Source organism: Peromyscus maniculatus, chromosome 3 (genome assembly GCF_049852395.1).
Source record: "Peromyscus maniculatus bairdii isolate BWxNUB_F1_BW_parent chromosome 3, HU_Pman_BW_mat_3.1, whole genome shotgun sequence".
NCBI classification, from domain to species: domain Eukaryota; kingdom Metazoa; phylum Chordata; class Mammalia; order Rodentia; family Cricetidae; genus Peromyscus; species Peromyscus maniculatus.
The window spans coordinates 157,140,532-157,162,096 of NC_134854.1; the positions used below are offsets into that span (position 1 = coordinate 157,140,532).

The 21,565-nt window shown below is 43.6% G+C and overlaps 1 protein-coding gene across 1 annotated transcript in view; it reads right to left on the reverse strand.

Moving 5' to 3' along the window:
* The window catches only part of Gucy2c (guanylate cyclase 2C), an 80,532-nt gene extending 60,467 nt beyond the window's left edge, over positions 1–20,065 (reverse strand). The window contains exons 1-4 of the mRNA XM_006976515.3: positions 19,634–20,065; positions 10,695–10,807; positions 5,167–5,231; positions 540–755 (exon numbers count right to left, since the gene is read on the reverse strand). Of these exons, the coding sequence (XP_006976577.1) occupies positions 540–755; positions 5,167–5,231; positions 10,695–10,807; positions 19,634–19,847 (608 nt within the window). The 5' untranslated portion in view covers positions 19,848–20,065. The remainder of the gene's footprint in view (positions 1–539; positions 756–5,166; positions 5,232–10,694; positions 10,808–19,633) is intronic.
* Positions 20,066–21,565: the final 1,500 nt, after the last annotated feature.

The following is a 21,565-nucleotide window of genomic DNA, read 5'->3' on the forward strand; positions in this document are numbered from 1 at the left end:
GGAATTGGTTCCCTCCTTTCACCTAGTGAATCCCATGGATGGAAATCAGGTCATCAAGCTTGGCAGCAAGTGGCTTTACACATTGGCTTTACACATTCAGCCATCTTTCAGGCCCAGACTTTTAGTTTTTATTAGGACCCATTGTTCCTGCATTCTCCTGTACCCTTTCCCTCTAAGAAAATGTGAGAGACATCATTCTAACTGCTTCTTGGTTTAGGCAGAATGAACATTCTCCAGTGTTATGTCTTCCGCAGTAGTGTGGAAACACTGACTTCTGGCTTTCACTTTTACGATCTCTAAACAAGATCATTTGTCTTGGTCTTTAGAGGACTTACCTTGGGGAATCATTAAGACTAACAAGAGCTCACTTTCAAAGTAGAGAGAGTGCTCCAAATGCAGTCTATGTTAGCATTCTCGGGATACTTTATTCATTTTGCCCCTTGGATGAGTAAGAAAGTGGACGGGTGTCCATTCCAACACTGTCCCAGATAAAAGGTGGCATTTCTCCATGGCATACACTGATAAACAGCCTTCCTTACCAGAAGCAATCTTCAGGCTCCGAACCATTCTTGTAGACATAGGAAGAGTTCCAGGAAAAGGTTTTGAATGGCGCATCGTTGACTCTCCAGAAATTAACCAGGAAGTACATCAGCTTCCTGGCTGGAGGCAGCACCCTGGTTAGGGTTTCCTTATAGTCACAGGACAATCCAAAACTTCCGGCTGAAATCATGGGATAGCTCAATGTTGTGTCAAGACTGTGCCAAAGGTGAGAGAAAAACCAATGCCCGGGTTAACTCCAAAAGCACCGAGAAGAGCCCGTCTTTCTGACTGACTTCTTAACACGTGTGCATCAACAGTAAGGATGGAATGGGGTCAGTAAAACAAGTGTACAGGTAACCCTCTCACACAGGCGACTTTAAAAATAACAACGATCGGTCATATTCTGTGTTTAGAGCAAGATGACTACGTGACTTGATCACTTTGATTCATTTCTAAATGACTTCTCATGCTGGCTGGGCTGAGAACTGTGACATTTGAGGGGGGGGGTAAGAGTGAAATCTACAGGTTAACTAACCATGGCTCCGGTGTTAGTTATGTTCTTCTATTTGCCGACTTGACACAAGCTAGAGGTATCTGGGAAGGGGGAGCAATTGAGGAATTGCCTCCATCAGATTGGACTGTAGGCAAGTCTGTGAGGCATTTTCTCGATTGATTAGTGATGTGGAAGGGCCCAGCCCCATGTGGGTGATATCACCCCTGAGTAGGTGGTCCTGGGTTCTATAAGAAAGCAGGATGAGCAAGCCACGTGGAGCAAGCCAGGAAACAGCATCCTCAGTGGTCTCTGCATTAGCGCCTGCCTCCAGGTTCCTGCCTTGAGTTCCTGCCCTGACTTCTCGCCATTATGCACTGTGAGCTGAAATAAACCCTTTCCTTCCCAAGTTGCTTTCAGTCAAGGAGTTTATCACGGCAATAGAAGGCAAACCATCACAATTGTGATGAAACTGAAAGTGTACCTATGTCCTTTCTTCCTCGAAGTGCCTGCCTCTTGGCTCTGCTTCTGAGAGGGGGTGGATATGCTGGGGAGCTTAAGGCCTTTCTGCCCTTGCTCAGTGGGGCCTTCTTATTTTTCTTTAAACATACCAAGCTCTCTTCTCAGACAGTAACTCAACCAAGACAGGGCCCAGCCTGGCTTCCTGACTGACTTAAACACTCAGGTCCTTGACTGAATCTGTCTTCATCCTGGAAACTCTCCCTGACCCCCAAGGCCAATGGTGTTGAGTGAGCAGCTGTTGATGGTGCTTTCCTTCGCTCTGTGGGAAGTTCCTTCAGGTGGAGGTGTCTGGGCTGGCTGGCTCCCCCTGTCTACCCAGCTCACACAGGTACTCAGGATGCTCTGCCCACCCCCACCGGCTGCCTCCTTTCATCTCCAGTCATGTTCTAGTCAGTGTTACCCTTTCTTCTTGTCCCTCAAAACTTCAGCTTAATTGTGCTCCCATTTCTTTCAGCATTTTAACATCCCAAAGACTTCTCTGATTACTGATTCTACAGCCTTAGCTGGCTTCCCCTGCCTTCTGGTCTGGGCCAAGTCCAGCCCCTCTTCTGTTTCCTGTGGTCTTTTCTCTCCTCAGTCTCTGCTGTGTTTGCCCACACAGTTGAGGTTTTTTTTTTGTTTGTTTGTTTTGTTTTGTTGTTTTGAGACAGGGTTGCTCTGTGCAACAGCCTTAGCTGTCCTGAAACTAGCTCTGTAGACCAGGCTGGCCTCGAACTCACAAAGATCCGCCTGCCTCTGCCTCCCAAGTGCTGGGATTAAAGGCACTACTGCCCGGCTACAATTTTTATTAGCTGTAAACAGTTAATAAAATAAATGTAAAATAAATGAATGATTTGACAAACTGCAGCATTGTCAAGGCAACAAACGAGCTTTCTGTAGCCCTCCCACACTCAAAATCTTAGTGATGTCTATTGCCATTCTCCTTAAGTGCCACTTAATGATCCTGTCGCATAAGCTACCAAATGCAGTCAATGTAATTTTTCTAGTCTTTATCATCCTTCTGTGCATTTCCCAGATTGCAGCAGCTATAAACACATGCAAACCTCCTTCATCACCTCAATTCTTTGTTTTGCATTCACTGTCTCCTCTATCTGGCTGGAAAGCTATCGCCTCACCTCTGTCCACTGAAATCTTACCTGTATTGGCTGGTTTCATGTCAACTTGACACAAGCAACTGTCATCTGAGAGGAGGGAGCCTCAACTGAGAAAATGCCTCCACAAGATCCAGCTGTGGGAGGGCCTGTAGGGCATTTTCTTAATTAGTGATTGATGGGGGAGGGCTCAGCCCCTCTTGGGTGGTACCATTCCTAGGCTGGTGGTCCTGGGTTCTATAAGAAAGCAGGATGAGCAAGCCATGGGGAGCAAGCTAGTAAGCAGCACCCTCCATGGCCTCTGCATCGGTTCCTGTCTCCAGGTTCCCATCTAGTCTGAATTCCTACCTTGATTTCCCTCAGCAGACTGTGACTCAAGACATGTAAGTCAAATAAACCCTTTCTTCCCCAAGTTGCTTTTGGTCATGGTGTTTCATCACAGCAAACTAAGACGTTATCTGTCCCCAACACAAATCTCAAATGATTTTCTTCATGAAGTATTTCCCTCCTTGAAACTCAGCCCTCAAGCAGAGGTGACCACTACCTTCTGTACATTCTGCATCCTCTTATTTATTCCTCTTTGAAGGAAGCTCTCTCCCTCTGCCTTGTACTGGCCTGTGTCCCTGTCACTTTATCTATTTGGAGGGAGTGTGGTACTCAATGTTTTTTGTTTTGTTTTGTTTTTGTTTGTTTGGGTTTTTTTCTGCTTGACAAAACTAAACTGTTTGTGGGTAGAAACCTTTCATAGTGGTGAATCAACTTTCCAGATTCCCCTTTCGTTTTGAGCAATTATCAATATATGATCTCTGAGATAAGGAAGAACAAGATTCCATGTATGTGTTCGGGTGTGGGAGAATGGCTTGAAAATGCTTGTGTAGTGTGCCCGATGTGGTGGGCCTGAGCTTCTGGGGCTGCAGTCTCACCGGGTATGAGGCAACATGCCGACTTTCAATAGAAATCTCAGGTTCATGTCAGCCCTGTGAAACCTACTCTAGTGTGGTTTCCTCTGGAGCAGCAAACGGCATTTCTTTATTCAGAAGAGTGAGCAAGGGGAGAAAGCATGTGAGAGGAGTTTTGACTGGGGAATGTATGATCTGGCAGAACCAAACACTGCGTGAAATACAGTGAAGGGTGGGGCCAAGACTCCCAAAGCCAGAGAAAGATTTTCCATTCTAGAATAGATGGAAGGCTTTTCTCTAGGCTGCTAAGGATGTCTGTCACATAGAGAACTTCAACATTGTATTTCTATTTGAAGGGACACTAACTCATTCGAGGATGTGACTCTGGCAGGCCTTGCCTTTCTCCCCCACTCCTTCTGCCTTGCTAAAAACCATGAGATTAGCCAGGCGGTGGTGGCATAAGCCTTTAATCCCAGCACTCGGGAAGCAGAGGCAGGCGGATCTTTGTGAGTTTGAGGCCAGCCTGGTCTACAGAGCTAGTCCAGAACAGACTCCAAAGCTACAGAGAAACCCTGTCTCAAAAAACCAAAAAAAAAAAAAAAAAAAACCCACAAAAACAAAAACAAAAAACCCCATGAGATTACATGGTAAAGCTAGCTACCAACGTCTATTCCCTTATTTGGCCACTTCCTCCTCCTGAGACTGACTACCAAAGTCCAGCAATCAAAAGCCCCCTTTGGTTCACCTAATTAATATGCCCAATTAAAATTAAACACCTCATCCTAACACAGGGGGTGGGGTGGGCTGTTTTACCTTTATAAACTGCCATTTGCCCATGGGCCATGTCTGTCTTCCCTTTATCCAGAGGCAGTCCTTTGTCCCTCTAGGACAAATGCCCCCTGCCCCCTGCCCCCTCCCCCATCTCCCTCATCCTCTATCTCCTTTACCACTGTGTCCTAGCCCATTCTAACACAGACGTCCCCCTTCTTCTCCTCTTAAAAATTCCACCTGCAAGGTCATTTGCTGCTGTTTTCTGCCTGAGTCAGAAAGCAGCCACTCTAACTTTTCTTCCCAGATTAATAAAGGATCTCTCTGTGAAAACAGATGTTTGGGTGTGCCTAATCCAGGGCCTGGGAGGAAGCCCCCACTGTTTGGGGCGTCTCCTTCACTGTTCATCTCAAATAAGTGTAGGGAATAAGCAGCTGGTTGTTTCCCCACATCTGCGAACTAATCACAGAGCAGAGTTCTAAGACTCCCTCCGCTGTGTCCTACCCTCTGCCCATACTTGTGGAGGATTTCCTTTATTAAACTCAAGGGTTCAAGGCCGCTGACTTTCTTTTTTCCTGACAGGATTCTCACTCACAGCGTTCTCTCTCTCTCTCTCTCTCTCTCTCTCTCTCTCTCTCTCTCTCTCTCTCTCTCTCTCTCTCTCTCTCTCGGATGTGAATGACTGGACCTGAGCAGCTACTGCAGTCACCACACACTGATCCGGGAGGAGGTCCCTGGGGAAGAGAAACAGCAGTGGCAGAGATGGCAAAATACAAGGGGCCCAGCATGCCTCTCTCTGTTGCCTTGACAACAGGGTTGTTTGTCTAATCATTTAACACTCAACCAAAGTACTTACTACATCTGGAAGGTGGAATACGTGCACGAGGGCCCCATGAGGACACAGCCCATATTACGTTCTCTCTGTGGGAGACAAAGAAAAATACTGAGGCCTAAAACAAATCCAGTCAACCCATAGACAGAAAAGAGGTGGGTAGGAACACAAGGAGAAATGGGATCCCCAAGAGTCTGGACGCAGGGTAGGGAAGAGCTGCTCAAATGATGGGGTAGGAGGAGGAAGACTCTTGCCTGCTCCTCCTCCTGATTGCTAACTCTGACCCAAAAGGGGTTTTAAAGAGCTCAAAAGAATTACAAGCTCTCTAAAACTATGTGGGTATGCAAGACACCCCTTACTCCAGGCATCCTGTGAAAGGGCTTCCAAAGATTACAGACTGTGGGACTACGATTCTAGAAGTTTCACATTGCCCTGATGGGTCATACATAGCATGGATGTCAGGACGTGGATACTACTACATCTACTACATGGATATCATAGTGACTCTTAATCTTGGGGGGCAGACTCTAACTTGGGGATAATGAAGTCCAAGGGAGAAAAAATGATGTGGATGTGTTTATTGACTATTTGTATTTATCATTTGAGATGTGTTTGTTCATTTCATTGGTCCATTAATTGTTAGGGTTGGGGCTTTTTTTGGTATTTATTATTTTTAGTTCTTTGTATATGGTAGGTATTAATCTGTTGTTATTGATATTTTATTATTTTGTGGGGGGCCTGCCACCCAGCTCCCAAATAAACCACACACAGAGGTTTATTGTTAATTATGAATGCCCAGCCTTAGCTTGGCTTCTTTCTTGCCAGCTTTCTTAACTTAAATTATCCTGTCTACCTTTTGTCTCTGGGCTTTCCCTGTTCTCTTACTTCTGTAAGCTTTACTCTTACTCTGTGGCTTGCTGTGTAGCTGGATGGCTGGCCCCTGGAGTCCTCCTGCTTCTCTGGCTGATAGAACTCCTCACTCCTCCATCTCTTTTTTCTTCTGCTCCCAGATTTCTCCTTCTATATATCCTCTCTGCCTGCCAACCTCGCCTATCCTTTCTCTTGCCTTGCTATTGGCCAGTTCCTTATTGGAGCATCAGGTGTTTTAGACAGGCACAGCAACACAGCTTCACAGAGTTAAACAAATGCAACAGAAACAAAAGTAACTCACCTTAAAATGCTATTCTACAACATTAATCCTCTGTCAAATGTATAGCTAGCAATGATTTCTTATTCCAAAGACTGACTCATTACCTGACTGTTTCCTTTCCTGTACAAAACTTTTAATTTGGTGAGTTTCCATTTGTTGAATGTTAGTCTTAACTGTGGTGGTATTGTGTTCCCCAAAATATTGTGTACTCTAATAAATTTATCTGGGGTCAGAGAACAGACAGCCACTAGATACAAAGGCTAGAAAATGGTGGCACTCACACCTTTAATCCTATCATTCCAGAGACAGAAATCCCTCTGGATCTCTGTGAGTTCAAGGCCACATTGGAAATAGCCAAGCATGGTGACACACACCTTTAATCCCAGAAAGCCAGCCTTTAATCCCAGGGAGTGGTGGTAGAAAGCAGAAAGATATATAAGGGGTGAGGACCAGAAACTAGAAGTTTTTGGCTGGTTAAGCATTTGGCCTGGTTAAGCTTCAGGCTTTTGAGCAGTAATTCAGCTGAGACCCATTCCGGATGAGGACTCAGAGGCCTCCAGTCTGAGGAGACAAGACCAGCTGAGGATCCGGCGAGGTGAGATAGCTGTGGCTTGTTCTGTCTCTCTGATCTACCAGCATTGACCCCAATAACTGGCCTCGGGTTTGATTTTATTAATAAGTACTTTTAAGATTCCTGCTACACTTAACTCTTGAACAACTAGAATGCCGTTCAAGAAGTCCTTGCCTGTATCCATATCTTGTCTCTTCTCTACTTTTCCCACTAACAGTTTCAGAGTTTCCAGTTTTACTGACAGGTCTTGGGTCTATTGTAAGTTGATTTTTGTGTCAGGTGGGAGGTAGGGATCTAGTTTCATTTCTCCACAGGTGAATATCCAATTTCCCCAGCAGCATCTGTTGAAGAGGCTGTCCTCTGTCTTCTCCAATGTGTCTTTTTCTCATCTCTGAAATCAGGTGACCACAGCTGTGCAGCTTTCTATCTGGATCTTCTATGGCATTCCACTGATGCATGTATCTGTTTTTGTGTTGGTACCATGATGATTTCCTTAGCATGGCTCTGTAGGATAACTTAAATCAGATGCGGCCATACATCCAGCATTATTCTTTTTAGTCACTTTGATTATCTGGGGTCTTTGTGCTTCCATATAAGACTTAAGGTTTTTTTTTGTTTGTTTTTGTTTTTGTTTTTGTTTTGTTTTGTTTTGTTTTTCCCTATTTCTGTGAAGAATGGTATTGTATTTTTGGTGTGGCTTGTGTTAAATGTGTAATTTTTTTTTTTTTATAAAAGAGACATTTTTACAGTTAATTCCTTCAATCCTTGAGCACTTGAGCTTTTCGTTTTCTGGTGTCTGTTCTTTTCAACTTTCTTCAAGGCTTTAAGTTGAATGCGGTAGAGGCTTTTCACTTAAGTTTATTCTAAGGTTTATGTTCTGGGAAATTGTGAATTTGTGATTTTCACGATTGTGTGTTCCTGATTTCTTATATGCATTTCTACTAGCATATAAAAAAGACTCCTGGGTTTTATGCTAATGCTGTGTCCCAACGCTTTACTGAAAGTGTTCAGTGGCTCTGAGAGCTTCCTGGAGTCTTTAGGGCTCTCACACATGGAATCTTCCATTTACAAATAGAGTACTTTGACTGCTTCCTTTCCTATTAGTATCACTTTATTTCCTTCTCTTGTCTTATTGCTGTAGCTAAGACTCAACATTTTAGCAACAGGAGTGGAAAAAGTGGACACCTTTGCCTCTTGTTTCTCATCTTTGTGGAAATGCCTTTTTCTTCATCTGTTATGACGTCAACCGTATGTGTGTCATATACAAGCATATATTAATGCTATGCACACACACACACACATATATATATGTATATATATATATATATGTATATATATATACATACACATATCCCCTCCACTCCTAATATCCTCAGGGCCTTTATCATGAAGGGATGTTGGATGTTTTTTCAAAGGCATCTGTTGAAATAGCAATAAGATTTCTGTCCTTGAGTCTCTGTATGTGATGTATTGGGGTTATTGATTTTTTTTTATTATCTATTGACTTATTATTAAATTCACCCATGTCCCTGTAGAATGAGGCTAGTTGATCATTGTGAATGATCTTTCTGATGGATCTGTGTGTGTGTGTGTGTGTGTGTGTGTGTGTGTGTGTGTGTGTTTTGTACATACCTACTACTGCAGGTATAGGTACAAGCCTGAAATCGACACTGGATACCTTCCTCAGTCTCTCTCAACTTTAATTCATGAGATATGATTTTTCACTAAACCTGGGGTTTGCTAATTCTTCTGGGCTGGCTTTCGAGCAAGCCACAGGGATCCCCCTGCCTCTACCGCTCCATTGTTAGATTACAGTCAGGCAAACACGGCCCTGCCTGGCTGTTTATGGGAATTCTAGGGAGCCAGACTCAGGTCTCCTCATGCTTACAGACTTTACTCATGGAGCCTGCCTCCTCGGTCCTCCGCTGTCTTCTTCAATTTAGTTCACAGGGCTTTTTATTGGTTTGTAGAATCTTTGTGTTTATGCTTATGGGGAGATTGGGCTGTAATGTTGCTGTTATTTTATCTTTACCTGGCTTTGGTATCAGAACAGACTTCATAAAAAGAGTTTGGGAGTGTTTACTCCCTTTCTGTTTTATGGAATAATTTGGGAAAGGTTGGTACTAGTTCTTTAATGGTCTGGTAGAATCCTGCATTGAATCCATCATGGACTCCTTTTAGTTAGGAGATTTTTTTTTTTTTTAATTGTTGCTTCAATTCCATCGCTTGTTACAGATCTATTTAAATTGTTAATTTCATCTTTGTCTCACTTTGTAGGCCATACACATCTAGAAATTTACCTAAACTTCTTAGATTTTCCAATTGATGAAACTAGTTTTCCAAGTATGCCCCTACAGTTTTCTGAATTTCACTGGTTTGTGTTATGATGTCTCTATTTTCACCTCTAATTTTATTAATTTGGTCCAGCTCTCTTTCAGCTAGTTTGGCTAAGACTTTGTTGATCTTGTTTGCCTTTTCAAAGAACTAACTTTTTGTTTTATTAATTCTTGTATTTTTTTCCATTTCTACTTAATTAATGTGAGTTCTGATCTTAATTACTTCTGTCTACACCTTGCTCCTGTGTTTCAGGGGCTCTGAGATACATCATTAGGTTATTTGTGTGTGTGTGTGTGTTCTCTGATTTTTTTTTTTTTTTGGTTATTTTTTGACACAGGGTTTCTCTGTGTAGCTTTGCGCCTTTCCTGGAACTCACTTGGTAGCCCAGGCTGGCCACAGAGATCCGGCTGGCTCTGCCTCCCAAGTGCTGGGATTAAAGGCGTGTGCCACCACTGCCCGGCTGTTCTCTGATTTTTTTAATGTAAGCCTTCACAGTTATAAATTTCCCTCTTAGGAATGTGTTCATTGTATCCCAGATTTTGGTATGTCGTATTTTAATTTTCATTTGGTTCTAGGGAGAGTAAACAAATTCCCTTTTAATGTCTTCAATAACCCATCCATTACATAATAGTATATTGTTTAATCTCCATAGGTCTGTCAATTTTCTGCAGTTTCTCTTGCTGTAGACTTCTAGCTATATTCCATTTGTGTTTCTTACACTTGTTGAGACTTGCTTTGTGTCCTAGCATATTATCTGTTTTAGAGACTATCCCATGGCCTGCTGAGAAGAATACACTTCATAGTGTTATGTGGAATGCTCTTTACATGTGTCTTAGGTCCATTTAATTTATTAAATCATTTAACTGTGATATTTTCCTGTTTGTTTGTTTTTCTAAGACAAGATTTCTCTGTGTAACATCCCTGGCTGTCCTAGAGCTTGCTTTGTAGACCAGGCTGGCCTCGAACTCACAGAGACCTACCTACTTCTGCCTTCATAGTGCTGGGATTAAAGGCATGCACCGCCACTGCCTGGCCCTATTCATTTTTCCCCCCTCAGGATGATCTGTCTATTAGTAAGAGTAGGATATTGAAGTCATATATAATGATAACAAATGAAAATTAAACATATATCCAAAATAATCTTTAAAAAGATAAATTTTTAAAGCTTTTAAAATTAACTTAAAATAAAAATCCCCCTTATACCACAGTGTATACATAGTGTTTTCCAGGAGAACCCCCATCCCTTGGGAACTCTGTGGTGTAAAGTCAGGGTACCCTGGCATCAGATTATATAGCAGCATGTCAGCAAATGATGCAGAAGATGCTTTGTGTAACCATGCCTGCATTTCACACTGTGATCACCCCAGACTAGGCATGTATGACCCACACAGGAAAAGATACAGAAGATGCTTTGTGCAACCATTGCCTACATTTCACATTGTGATCACCCCAGACTAGGCATGTGTGACCCACACACAAAAAGAAGGCACTTACTAAGATTTCCCTGAGCAGGTCCAGGCCTTCACAGGTGCTGCTCCGGCAGTCACCTGACTTATGAATCAGACCATCAGAGTACATGAAAGTCGCATTCACAGTCACATTTAGGCCTGTTACCAGAAATTAGGGGAAAAGAATCGAAAGGCAGTGTTACATTTCCACTATTTACCCAGCTGTGAGACACAGCCCTTGCTAATGGATTTCGGGGATGAGGGGAAGGTGTCTGTGATGTCTAATCTTGGTTGTCAACTTGACTACATTTGGAAATAACTAAAACCAAGCAGCTGGGCCCACCTGTGAGGGATTTCTCTTGGTTGGATTACTTGAGATGGGAGACCCACCCTGGATCCAGATCGTAGGAGGTCAGAAGGCCCACCCTAAACCTGGGTCACTCCTTCTGGTGGCAGCCCATGCAAAGGACAGAGGGAGCAAGTGTGAGCCTTTCTATCTCCTGCCTTCACCCTCACTGGCAAGCTCGTCCATCCTGAACCATTCTTTCACTGGTGTTAGAGCCGACTTCTGCAGGATTTAATGTAGACTGAGGACTAGCCGCTCTCCAGGACTCCCTGGGACTCGGCACCCAATTGGGACTGCTGAGACCTCCAGTCTCATGGGCTGAACGACACTGGATTCATGGTCTCACTGTCAGGAGACGACCTTTGTTGGGTTATTCAGTCCACAGCCTGTGAGTCACTCCAGTCAATCCCTTACTAATATATAGATATATGTTAGTTCATTCTATCAGTCTGTTCCTCAGAGAACCCTGACTGACACAATATCCAAGTCTAGCTTTGAGTATATTCTAATTCTGAGTTCTTCTTTTTCTCTCTTTCCCCTCTCTCCCACCTTCCCTAAAATTTTCTTTCTCTCATTTTATAGAGATATAATTTACCCATCATAGAACTCATCCATTATGACAATCTGGATCAAAGTGTGATTTGATAATTTTCAGTGTATGTATAGAGAATAAATCACCACGGTCCAGTGTAAGAACACTTTCATTATGTTCACAGCTCTCATCTTTTCATAACTCTGGCTTTGCAAGCCTCCATCATGGACTGGAAAGCGTTAGGAAAGCAGATCCAGATGGCGCCTTGTTCTTCCGTGTTCCCCAGTTGCTGCTCCCTCATGTGAGGTGCACTCCTCCTTGGTATCCATCCAACAGTCATCCCGGGGCTACTCCACTCCTGCAGTGTTCCCTGAACTCTCCTATGAGCTCACGACACAGCGTTGAGTAAAACCAGACCCTGGCTCCCTGAGGTCTACATACGCTCTGGGAGACCGCACAGATTGGTGCTAGTGCCACTGGCGTGGTGATGGGAGCCCCACTCTGGGTGCCAGGACCTGAGAGATGTAAGAATGTGAGCCACACAAAGGTACAGTTTCTGGATATGGGACACACAAAAAACAGATAAGGGCCATCCTTGGCATGTCTCAGAAGCAACAAGTAAGCCCGAGGACTTGCTGCTAGTGAGTGAGGAGTAGACTAGACATGGGTGGTACTGAAAGATCATATAAGGCATGTATGTGCCATTGTAGAATGGGATAGTTCTGGAGCATTTTGAATAAAGAAATTATAATATTTCAGTATCATTTTTAAAGGATTTCTGATGGGAGAGTAGATTGTGCAGAACAAAAAGAGAAGCAGGGAGACTAGTTAGGGACTACTGACAACTTAGACTAGCTTGGAATAAACTAGTAGCAGCAAACTGAAGGCAACAGCTAGTTGCATTTTGAATATATTTGGAGGGTAGAGCCAGTAAGAAATTGCTTATGGATGCTTCTTGAGAAAAGAGGTTGCAGGTGTCCTGAGAAAGTAGATGACGGGACTGTTACCAGGGAATGAGGGATGAATCGGGAAAGGGCATGTTCGGAACGGCAACGTGGAGTGGAGGACATGTTTGGGAACGGCACCGTGGAGTGGAAGGGCGTGTTCGGGAACGTGGAGTGGAGGACATGTTCGGGAACGGAAATGTGGAGTGGAAGGGCGTGTTCGGGAATGTGGAGTGGTGCTGAAGCTTTGTGGAGCAGGAGCTTTGATGGGAAGCCAGACTTTATATGCCTCGAACTTGAGAAGTGGAGACAGGAGGATCTGAAATTCACGGTCAACCTAGGCTACACGAAAACCTCTTTTTAAACACAAAACTATAAAAGAAAACAAAAACTCACCAGGTGTACATTTTGGATGTGGGAATAGTTGTTAGTGCAGGTACACTTAGTAATTTTAAAATGTCAGGAATCCAGTCTGAGCCCAAAGCTGCATCGGGAGCACCATCCCATTGGCTCATGTGAAATAAAGAATGGGCTTTGACGTTGAAAGTGTGATTGCCTGAACTTGTACCATGAGAGGCCAGAAAAAGGCATAGGATGCCCTGGAACTGGAGTTTTAGGTAGTCATAAGCTGCTATGGGTGTTGGGAACTGAACCCAGATCCTCTGTAAGAACAGCAAGTGCTCTTAGAGACCGAGCCATCTCACAGCCTAGAACACCACTCTTTGTTTGTTTGAGACAGGGTTTCTCTGTGTGTAGCCCTGGCTGTCCTGGAACTCACTCTGAGGACCAGGCTGGCCTCAAACTCAACAGATACCCACCTGCCTCTGCCTTGTGAGTGCTGGGATTAAAGTGCCGGGCTTAGAACACCACTCTTTATATTAAACATTTCCCAAAGCCAAAGTGACCTGTGTTTATCCATGCTTGGGGTGTTTAGATAACAGAGTTTCTATATTTAGGTGAAGATAAAGTCATGCTGGTAAAATTCCTGGGTGTTGCTAAGTACCACATCTTAAAGATAATTAAAAGCTGGCAGAACTATTTGAACAGTGATTTCTCTGAAATGTTGGTCTCCTTACAGTGACGGGAAAGCTTAGAACAAATGTGGAATGGCCTTCTGGAAGTCAGCAAAGCCCAGTGGCATTATGAGGGACATTCTGTGTGTTCTTGCACAAGCCATTTGAATCTCCCGACTTTGGTTTCCATACATGTAAAGGTGAGTTCAAAACCAGGTTTGTTAGACATGACACATTTGAATATCTTTAAAAGAGTAAAGTCTACTCAAAATGGAAGAGATCCTTTAGAGCATTTAGAAGTATGTGTTCCTAACAGTTGAGGCCTCCTTCTCCCCAGAATATAAGCAATTCTGCCCTTCAGTTGCTGCAGAGATGCAGCCGTTCCGTTAGAAAGCAGGCTGAGCAAGCCACGGGGAGCAAGCCAGGAAGCAGTATCCTCTGTGGCCTCTGCATCAGCTCCCGCCTCGGGTTCCTGGCCTGACTTCCCTTGATGATGGACTATAAGGTGTAAGACAAGATAAACCCTTTCCTTCCCAGGTTGCTTTTGGTCATGGTGTTTTATCACAGCAGTTGAAACCTTAAATAAGACATCCCCCCACCCCTTGGGCTGGAGAGATGGCTCAGTGGTTAAGAGCACCAACTGTTCTTCCAAAGGTTCTGAGTTCAATTCCCAGCAACCACATGGTGGCTCACAACCACCTGTAATGAGATCTGGTGCCCTCTTCTGACCTGCAGGGAATACTGTATATTGCTGTGGATATCACTCTATATAAATAAAACACTGATGGCAAGTGACCAGGCAGGAAGTATAGGCAGGACAAAGAGAGAGGAGAATTGGGGAAACAGGAAGAAGGAGGAGAGAGACTGCAGCCACCGCCAGGAAAGGCAACCTGTAAAGACGCCGGTAAGCCACCAGCCATGTGGCAAGGTATAGATTTATAAAAATGGGTTAATTTAAGATAAAAGAACAGTTAGCAGGAAGCCTGCCACGGCCATACAGTTTATAAGTAATATAAGCGTCTGAGTGATTATTTAATAAGTGGATTGTGGGACTGCGGGGCTTGGGGAACCTGGAGAGAAGCCCTCCAGCTACAAATGGCGCCCAACGGCTCGAGTTTCCACCTTAAACCTGACAATATTTAATAACCAATTCTAAACAGAACCAAAACCAGGTTCCTGCTTTTTGTCTCATACGGGCAGCTAGACAGCACAAAACGCAGGTTTGAACACTGGCGGGTTCCTGGCGTGTGCGTTTGGCCGGCAGTATGGCGGAAATGAGGCGTCTGCCAGCGGCACATTAAGCTGTGTGGTAGATTTAGTCTTTACTAGTATTAAAAAATAAAAAAAAAAGAGGTTTCTGGGCTACACGATGCTTTGATAAAAGCATAGACCTACTATTTCTGAGACTTGATGACTCCCAGAGCTGGCAGGAAAACGTACCACCGCCATGTTGGGAAGCTGAACTGGGTGGAGCCAGCAGCCACAGCGCTGTTTCAGTCTTAGAATGGTGCAGTTTAAAGCAATAGGCTCAAGGTAATATAAAACATAAGCCATGTAAAGATGGCTGCCACACAGAGAATCTGGATTATGTTATCTTTGATATTCGTAACTGAAGAAAAACATTTGATTGCAAAAGCTGTTGAGTTATGCCAAAATGTATATTTTAAAGGTACCTTCACTTCAAAATTTGGACTTAAGGATATGTTGCTTTGGAAAAGAGATTCTGCTTTTGTTTCCACAGAAAGCCAGAGGCTGTGGATTTGTTCCAGATTAAGATACATCAGGTTTGACCAGCCAAGACCCCCTGAAAGGTCTCCGATGACACCATGGCCCAGATGATCCAACATCCAGAGCAGTTTCAAGGCAACTGGTTCACACAATACAGCCTCATGGACTACCCCATAGGCCTAAAATTGTCTTTGCGTCCCCATAAGATACAGCGCCCCCCTCCAGCAGGAAGTAGTAAGAGATGCTACGCCCAAATTCCCAAATATACCAAGCTGGCTTTAGAGGTGGAATTGGCTCACTCCCCCTCTAAACCCAGACATATTGCTTTAAAAAAAAAATGGTTAAGAGATTCTTGTGTCCCAAATCAGAAGAGCCCTCTGGTGTGGGACAGGGAAAAACCAATATTTTTATTTAAAACAGGTTGATTATAAATGTGATCTCTTTCTAAAAAAGAAAAGGGGATATCATATAGATATATAGGAGGATATAGAGATGATAAGATAAAAGGGTAGGTTAATGAACCTACTTTTAAAGAACAACTTGTTTAAAATGTTTTACATTGGTATAAATTTTAGTTTATTGATACAAACTTGAAGTTAATTTTGTTATACTGTATATATATATATTTCTATTCTTGTTTGAGGTATTGTGTTTATGTAACTCATTTAAAATTGTAATGGATAATTAAAAATAGATTAATAATTAGTCATCTATGATAATCATATTTGTAGCCATGTTAGTTAAGTCTTCTAGGTATACATAGATATATTTCAGATAGATAGGTAATCTTCAAACACTTCATAGACCTAGAGAATATGGCATTTAAATAACTTAGAATTCTGTTGACGTGAGACACAATTGCTCCTGGCTGCACCAATTGATCCCGAGAGAATGTTGGGCTTCTAAGACATTTCCATTTGGAAGTTTGTCTTTTTGGCACAAAATGGCCTACTGGGCAAAGAACTGCCCTTGCCTTGACGGCTAACAGTATGAATGCAATGCTGTCCTTTCTGGACAAGCGGGATACAAGGAAAGCGACCACTGTACTCTGCCAAGACAGGGTAAGATGGTCTTTCAGAATTCCTGCTTCTAAAAATGGTCTGTCAGAGACTCTAGGCCTATAGCCAATTTGAATGCACCAACAATGCTGAGAAACATTATTAGGTGACTGTCCAGGCTGCCAGCTGTCTTGGTCTACTCTTGCAAGATTCCCGAAAGTTGCTTGCATCCGTCTACCATTTCTCAGGTACCATTATGTTCCTTTTCAGGTCTTTGATGTGGTTGAAGACTAGATAGTCGTAATTTCCTCAGTTATGATAAAAGATAAGTTAGCTATAAAACCTTAAACTCACAAATATAAGATAGATAGGACATCTTCTTTAATATTGTAACTATAATTCTTGCTCGGTAATTGTTATATTATATGTAATTTGACCATGTTAAAGTTAAAACCTTCCTTTTTAAAAAAAGAAGAAAGGGGAAGTGCTGTGGATATCACTCTATATAAATAAAACACTGATGGCAAGTGACCAGGCAGGAAGTATAGGCAGGACAAAGAGAGAGGAGAATTGGGGAAACAGGAAGAAGGAGGAGAGAGACTGCAGCCACCGCCAGGAAAGGCAACCTGTAAAGACGCCGGTAAGCCACCAGCCACGTGGCAAGGTATAGATTTATAAAAATGGGTTAATTTAAGATAAAAGAACAGTTGCAGGAAGCCTGCCACGGCCATACAGTTTATAAGTGATATAAGCGTCTGAGTGATTATTTAATAAGTGGATTGTGGGACTGCGGGGCTTGGGGAACCTGGAGAGAAGCCCTCCAGCTACAGTATATATAATAAATAAATTAAAAAAAAAAAAGACGTCCCCCAAGTAATGTTTTCCATCCTTATCCTAGCTACCCCCGGCCCCACCAGTGAGCTAGGTCCTCAGAAGATGGGAGAAAGCTGAAGAATGTACAGGGGTCTCAGAGCTCTCACTCTCTTCCCCGGGGCTTTGAGTATGGGGTTGGGGCCAATATGAAGTGGCATCTGCATGCTGAGGTCTGGGGAGGAAGGGCCTCAGCACATGAGACCATACACAGGGTGTGGACTGTGTAGTTAGCCATGGAACACATATTCTCAAGGAGCTGAGGCCTTGGGACTGAAGGAATCTTTTTTCATGTTATTTCTACCATTTCCCCACAGTACTTTCTAATTATTCTTCAGTATCCACATAGCTTTACTAAGTCCTAAAAACAAACAAACAAAAACCCTGATCACTTATGTTGGGATATCATACACAATCTTTAAATTATCAATATTCCCAACATAGCCCTCATAGAGTGTTTTAAATTAGTTTTCAAATGACATGCTCGACAAATTTAGACTACAACCTGTCTTTCTCTTCTCTAAAGTGCTCCATTTGTGTTTAGTATGTATGACCATATTACAAATGGGTTATCAAGTCCCAGCTTCTAGACATCTCTATTTCTTCTTCCACCTCTATGCAACTGTCTACATATGAACCCAGTCTCCCACCTCACGTTATAACTGTTACAGACGAGAGGAGATGAGTGAAAATGTCACTCCATTGGTAAGTGGTGGAGCAGACTTTCTAATTCAGGATGCATGAACTCGGATACCGAGATGTGAACCAATCCCCTTCACTATCTATTTGGTGCATCAGGCAACATGTTCTTTTAATGACATCAACACTATTCCCAAAGGCACTAAAACAACTGTCATTTACTGAATACTCGGTGCTGGAAGCCCTTCCCTAGGTTTTCTTATTGAATCCCTACTTTACCCACACGCTGTGACTGACATTTATCCTGGTTTTATAAATGAGGAAACTGAGCTTCAGGAAAGCTAGGTAACTTGCTTCAGGTTGTACAGGTGGTAAATAGTCAGGAATGAGAACCAAATTCTATCGGAATGGACGTTTTTGCTGCTGGTAATATTCCATTGCTTTGTCTTGGTGAGAAGTGTAGTTAATGGTGTGTTATTTACAGTGGCAGTATGATACACTTGTGGGACTCAGACAGAAAAGCATCTACATCTCCTTAAAATGGACCTTACGGAAAGTGATGGACATGGCAACCCTACAGGGTTGCGGTAACTGAAGAGATGGTGTGAGAAATTCTCCAGAACTTCCCTAGCACATGACAGATACTCAGGAGACAAATGGAGTCTCAGAGAGATGGGGATGCTTAATACGGGGTAACACAGAGAAACTTAACCCAAATTCTTAGATTTCAAACTCAACATCCTTCCCATTGGACCACCCTGCCTCAGTAAATATGTGTGTGTTATTACATGACCTCAGTAAATATGTACATGTTATTACACAGCCTCCTAGGTCTACTACAGGTCTGGCTCAGACTGGTTCATATGCATCTGAATCTAGTCTGGACACAACTGGAAGATGACGTATATGCACAGAAGTAAGTTCCTATTTACATCTGACCCTTGCTCTCAATCCCACAAGATTTAAACAGAAAATTAAATATACACCATCTTTAAGACCAAAAGTAACCATTAGAATGTATCAAGTACTTATTGACTCAGTAATTCTATTTGTGGTAATGTAGTCTCAGAGAACAGAGAAAACTATAAGAAAAAGGTTTGTAGTATTGTAAAAATTACCACAAGAAATTAAAAACAATTAGTTATTTTTCTACAAGAGAATTTTTAGATACTTTAGGAGGTATCTAGTCTAAGGGACACCTTGTGAGCATTCACATGATGACTAAGGAAGTCTCTCGTGGGATAATTCGAGGTGACACAGAGGATGCACAATTGTCCCGGTGCCATCCTCCTCATCATATTCCCCCAAGCAAGACGCCAAGAAAGAGTATACAGGTGCTGCACAATTATTGTAGGCTCTTGTTTTTCCTTCACATATTTTATGTCAAATCATAAAATTGACTTTTAGTTATAAAAGGTAAGGCCAAGAAAGGCAACAACTAATTCAACTGCAAACTTCTAGCCCTGGTTATATCTGCTAGTGAGAGCCATGGGAGGTAGAAAGAACGAACACACATGGCCAGAGAAAAATCTTTCTACGAACGAAGAGTCCAGAGAAAGGTTCAATACCTACTTGAGTTTCTCCCTTCTTGACCAGAAACCCTCTGAGATCTCAGGTCCAGCCCACATCTTGCATCTGATTAGCTATAGAAAAAAGCATGGTGTCTCAGACTGGGTGAGAGACCTAGTTTTAAGTGGGGCATGTCACTGTTGTGAAAAAGGCTTTACCTTTTCTTCCAGCAGGGTGGGGTGGACCATCAGCTCACTCCAACCCCTCTCTCCCCAGGAAGGAAAAGATGGGGTTTTTGAGATAAACTTGGTGGAGTTTGGACAGTCAGGCAGTCTGCAAGGTCTCTGCCCAGAAGCCCAGCAAGGGATGGTACAGAGAAAGGAGGATTCCTTTGCCACATTCTTACCGGCTAGTCTCAGGCGCGTTCGAACTATGTCCAGGCCTTCATTCACAGCGTCCTTCAAGTTGTCCAAAGGTTCTTTGTAGGCTGAATTGTTCATCATCAGGACACTGATCTGGTAGTTACCGTCGTGGCAGTTCTGCCTCACCTGGGTCCAGACTGTCTGCCCAGGCTGGGAGAGCAGTATCCACACAGCCAAGGCCAGCAGTGATGTCTTCATGACCCGGCTCACCTCAGCACCATGCCCCCTGGAGTTGATTGCCTGTGGAGATGCAGTGAGCCCCTCTGGACAGCCGCTAGCAGAATCTCTTGGTCCTCTCTTCCCCACACACCGTTCTGGTCTTGCCACACTGGTCACAGGGGCCGTGGGACTCAGCCTGCCTGCCGGTAATTAGCAGGTACATTATGGCTGGAGGTAAAGCAAAGTTCACTTTGTGTGTTTGCACACAGAAAGGTCAGAGCTATAAACAGCAGGATTACCAGGGCCTCGTCCAATAAAAACACACCAGTCCGTGACACATCCCTGGGAAGAGAGAGAAGAGGAAGGGAGCAGTATATTTTACATAACAAGCTTTATGAAATGGAAAATAAAGGTCGAAGGGCTTATGGAAAGCATACACGTGATGGCCCGCTAGTACTTTAGCGCCAGCTGCACATCAAAATGGAAACCTCTACCAGGAAGAGCTGGGTGGTGTGCATCCATCATGCAGCCAGCCTCCATTCCGCGCTCCTTCAGGAGCAAGGCTCTGGGGAAAAAATTGTGAATGATGTGGATACATGAGTGTCCTTGCGGATCATGCACTCATGATCTACTGAGGCAGAAAAACACCAGACCGGTGGATAGCTAAGGTCAACGGTGAGAAAAGTAGAGAGTGCTTTGGGAACACACGGGAAATTAACATAATCTGTTCCAGAAAGTGAGGGAGGCTTTCCTGAGACCGTAAGTGTCCCTAAGCTGAGCTCTAGGGAAATGGCAAGGAAGAGAACATATGCTGGGCAGGGGAATGGATTGTGCAAAACGCCGCGGTGGGAAGGGGCGAGGTGTGTTGGAGAAGCAGAGAGCTACAAGTCAGGTGGTAACAGACACCAGAACAGGCGGAAGAGGCAGGCGTGGGCTGGATAAGTCAGAGAGGGGACTTTACAGGGAGAATGTTTTGTTTTAAATTTGTGATGCTGAGGATTTAACTTAGTCCCCTACATGAATCAAGTCACTTAAAATCTGTATGCGCATGTCTGTGAACATGTCATGGTGCCCATGTAGAGGTTAGAGGGCAGCCTTTAGTGTCGGTACTGATGTTCCAGCTCGAGACAGGGTCCCTTGGTTTGCAGCCGTAGACAGCAGTAAACCGGCTGCCTGGGAGTTCCCCTGTGACCAGGCAGGGGTCACGCATGCGCACTACTGCATCTGACTGCATGTGGGCTCTGGGGATCCAAACTCAAGTTTTGACACTCGTGTGGCAAGCTCCCTACTTACTGAGCCAACTCCTCAGGCCACCATGTGACTTTTGAAAAGACGACTCGTGTGTCAAGGAGGTAATGTCCTAGAGAGGGGCAAACACAGAATCACAGAATTCCTTGGAGTCTGTTTCTGTGGTACACATGAGTTAAAGGAGACCCGGGGGAGGATGGGTATGGTGGAGATGGGCTCAACTCATCTAAAAAGTGAAACAGATCGACTGGATGTTTTATGAAATTTGAGACATCAAGGAGAGGAAGGACTCAAGGGTGACATCTGAAAGGCTCAGCAAGGTTGCTGTTAGAGCGGTTTGCTGAGCACTAGGATCCTGAAAGGGCAGCAGATTTAACAGAGATCGTGACTTCTGTCTTGGCACAGGTTGATTTTATACCCATCTGGGCAGATGTGAGAGGAGAGCTTATATTTAAATCGAGGTTAGGGAATAAAAACAGAGGCACTGGTGGATCAAACTATCATTGCTT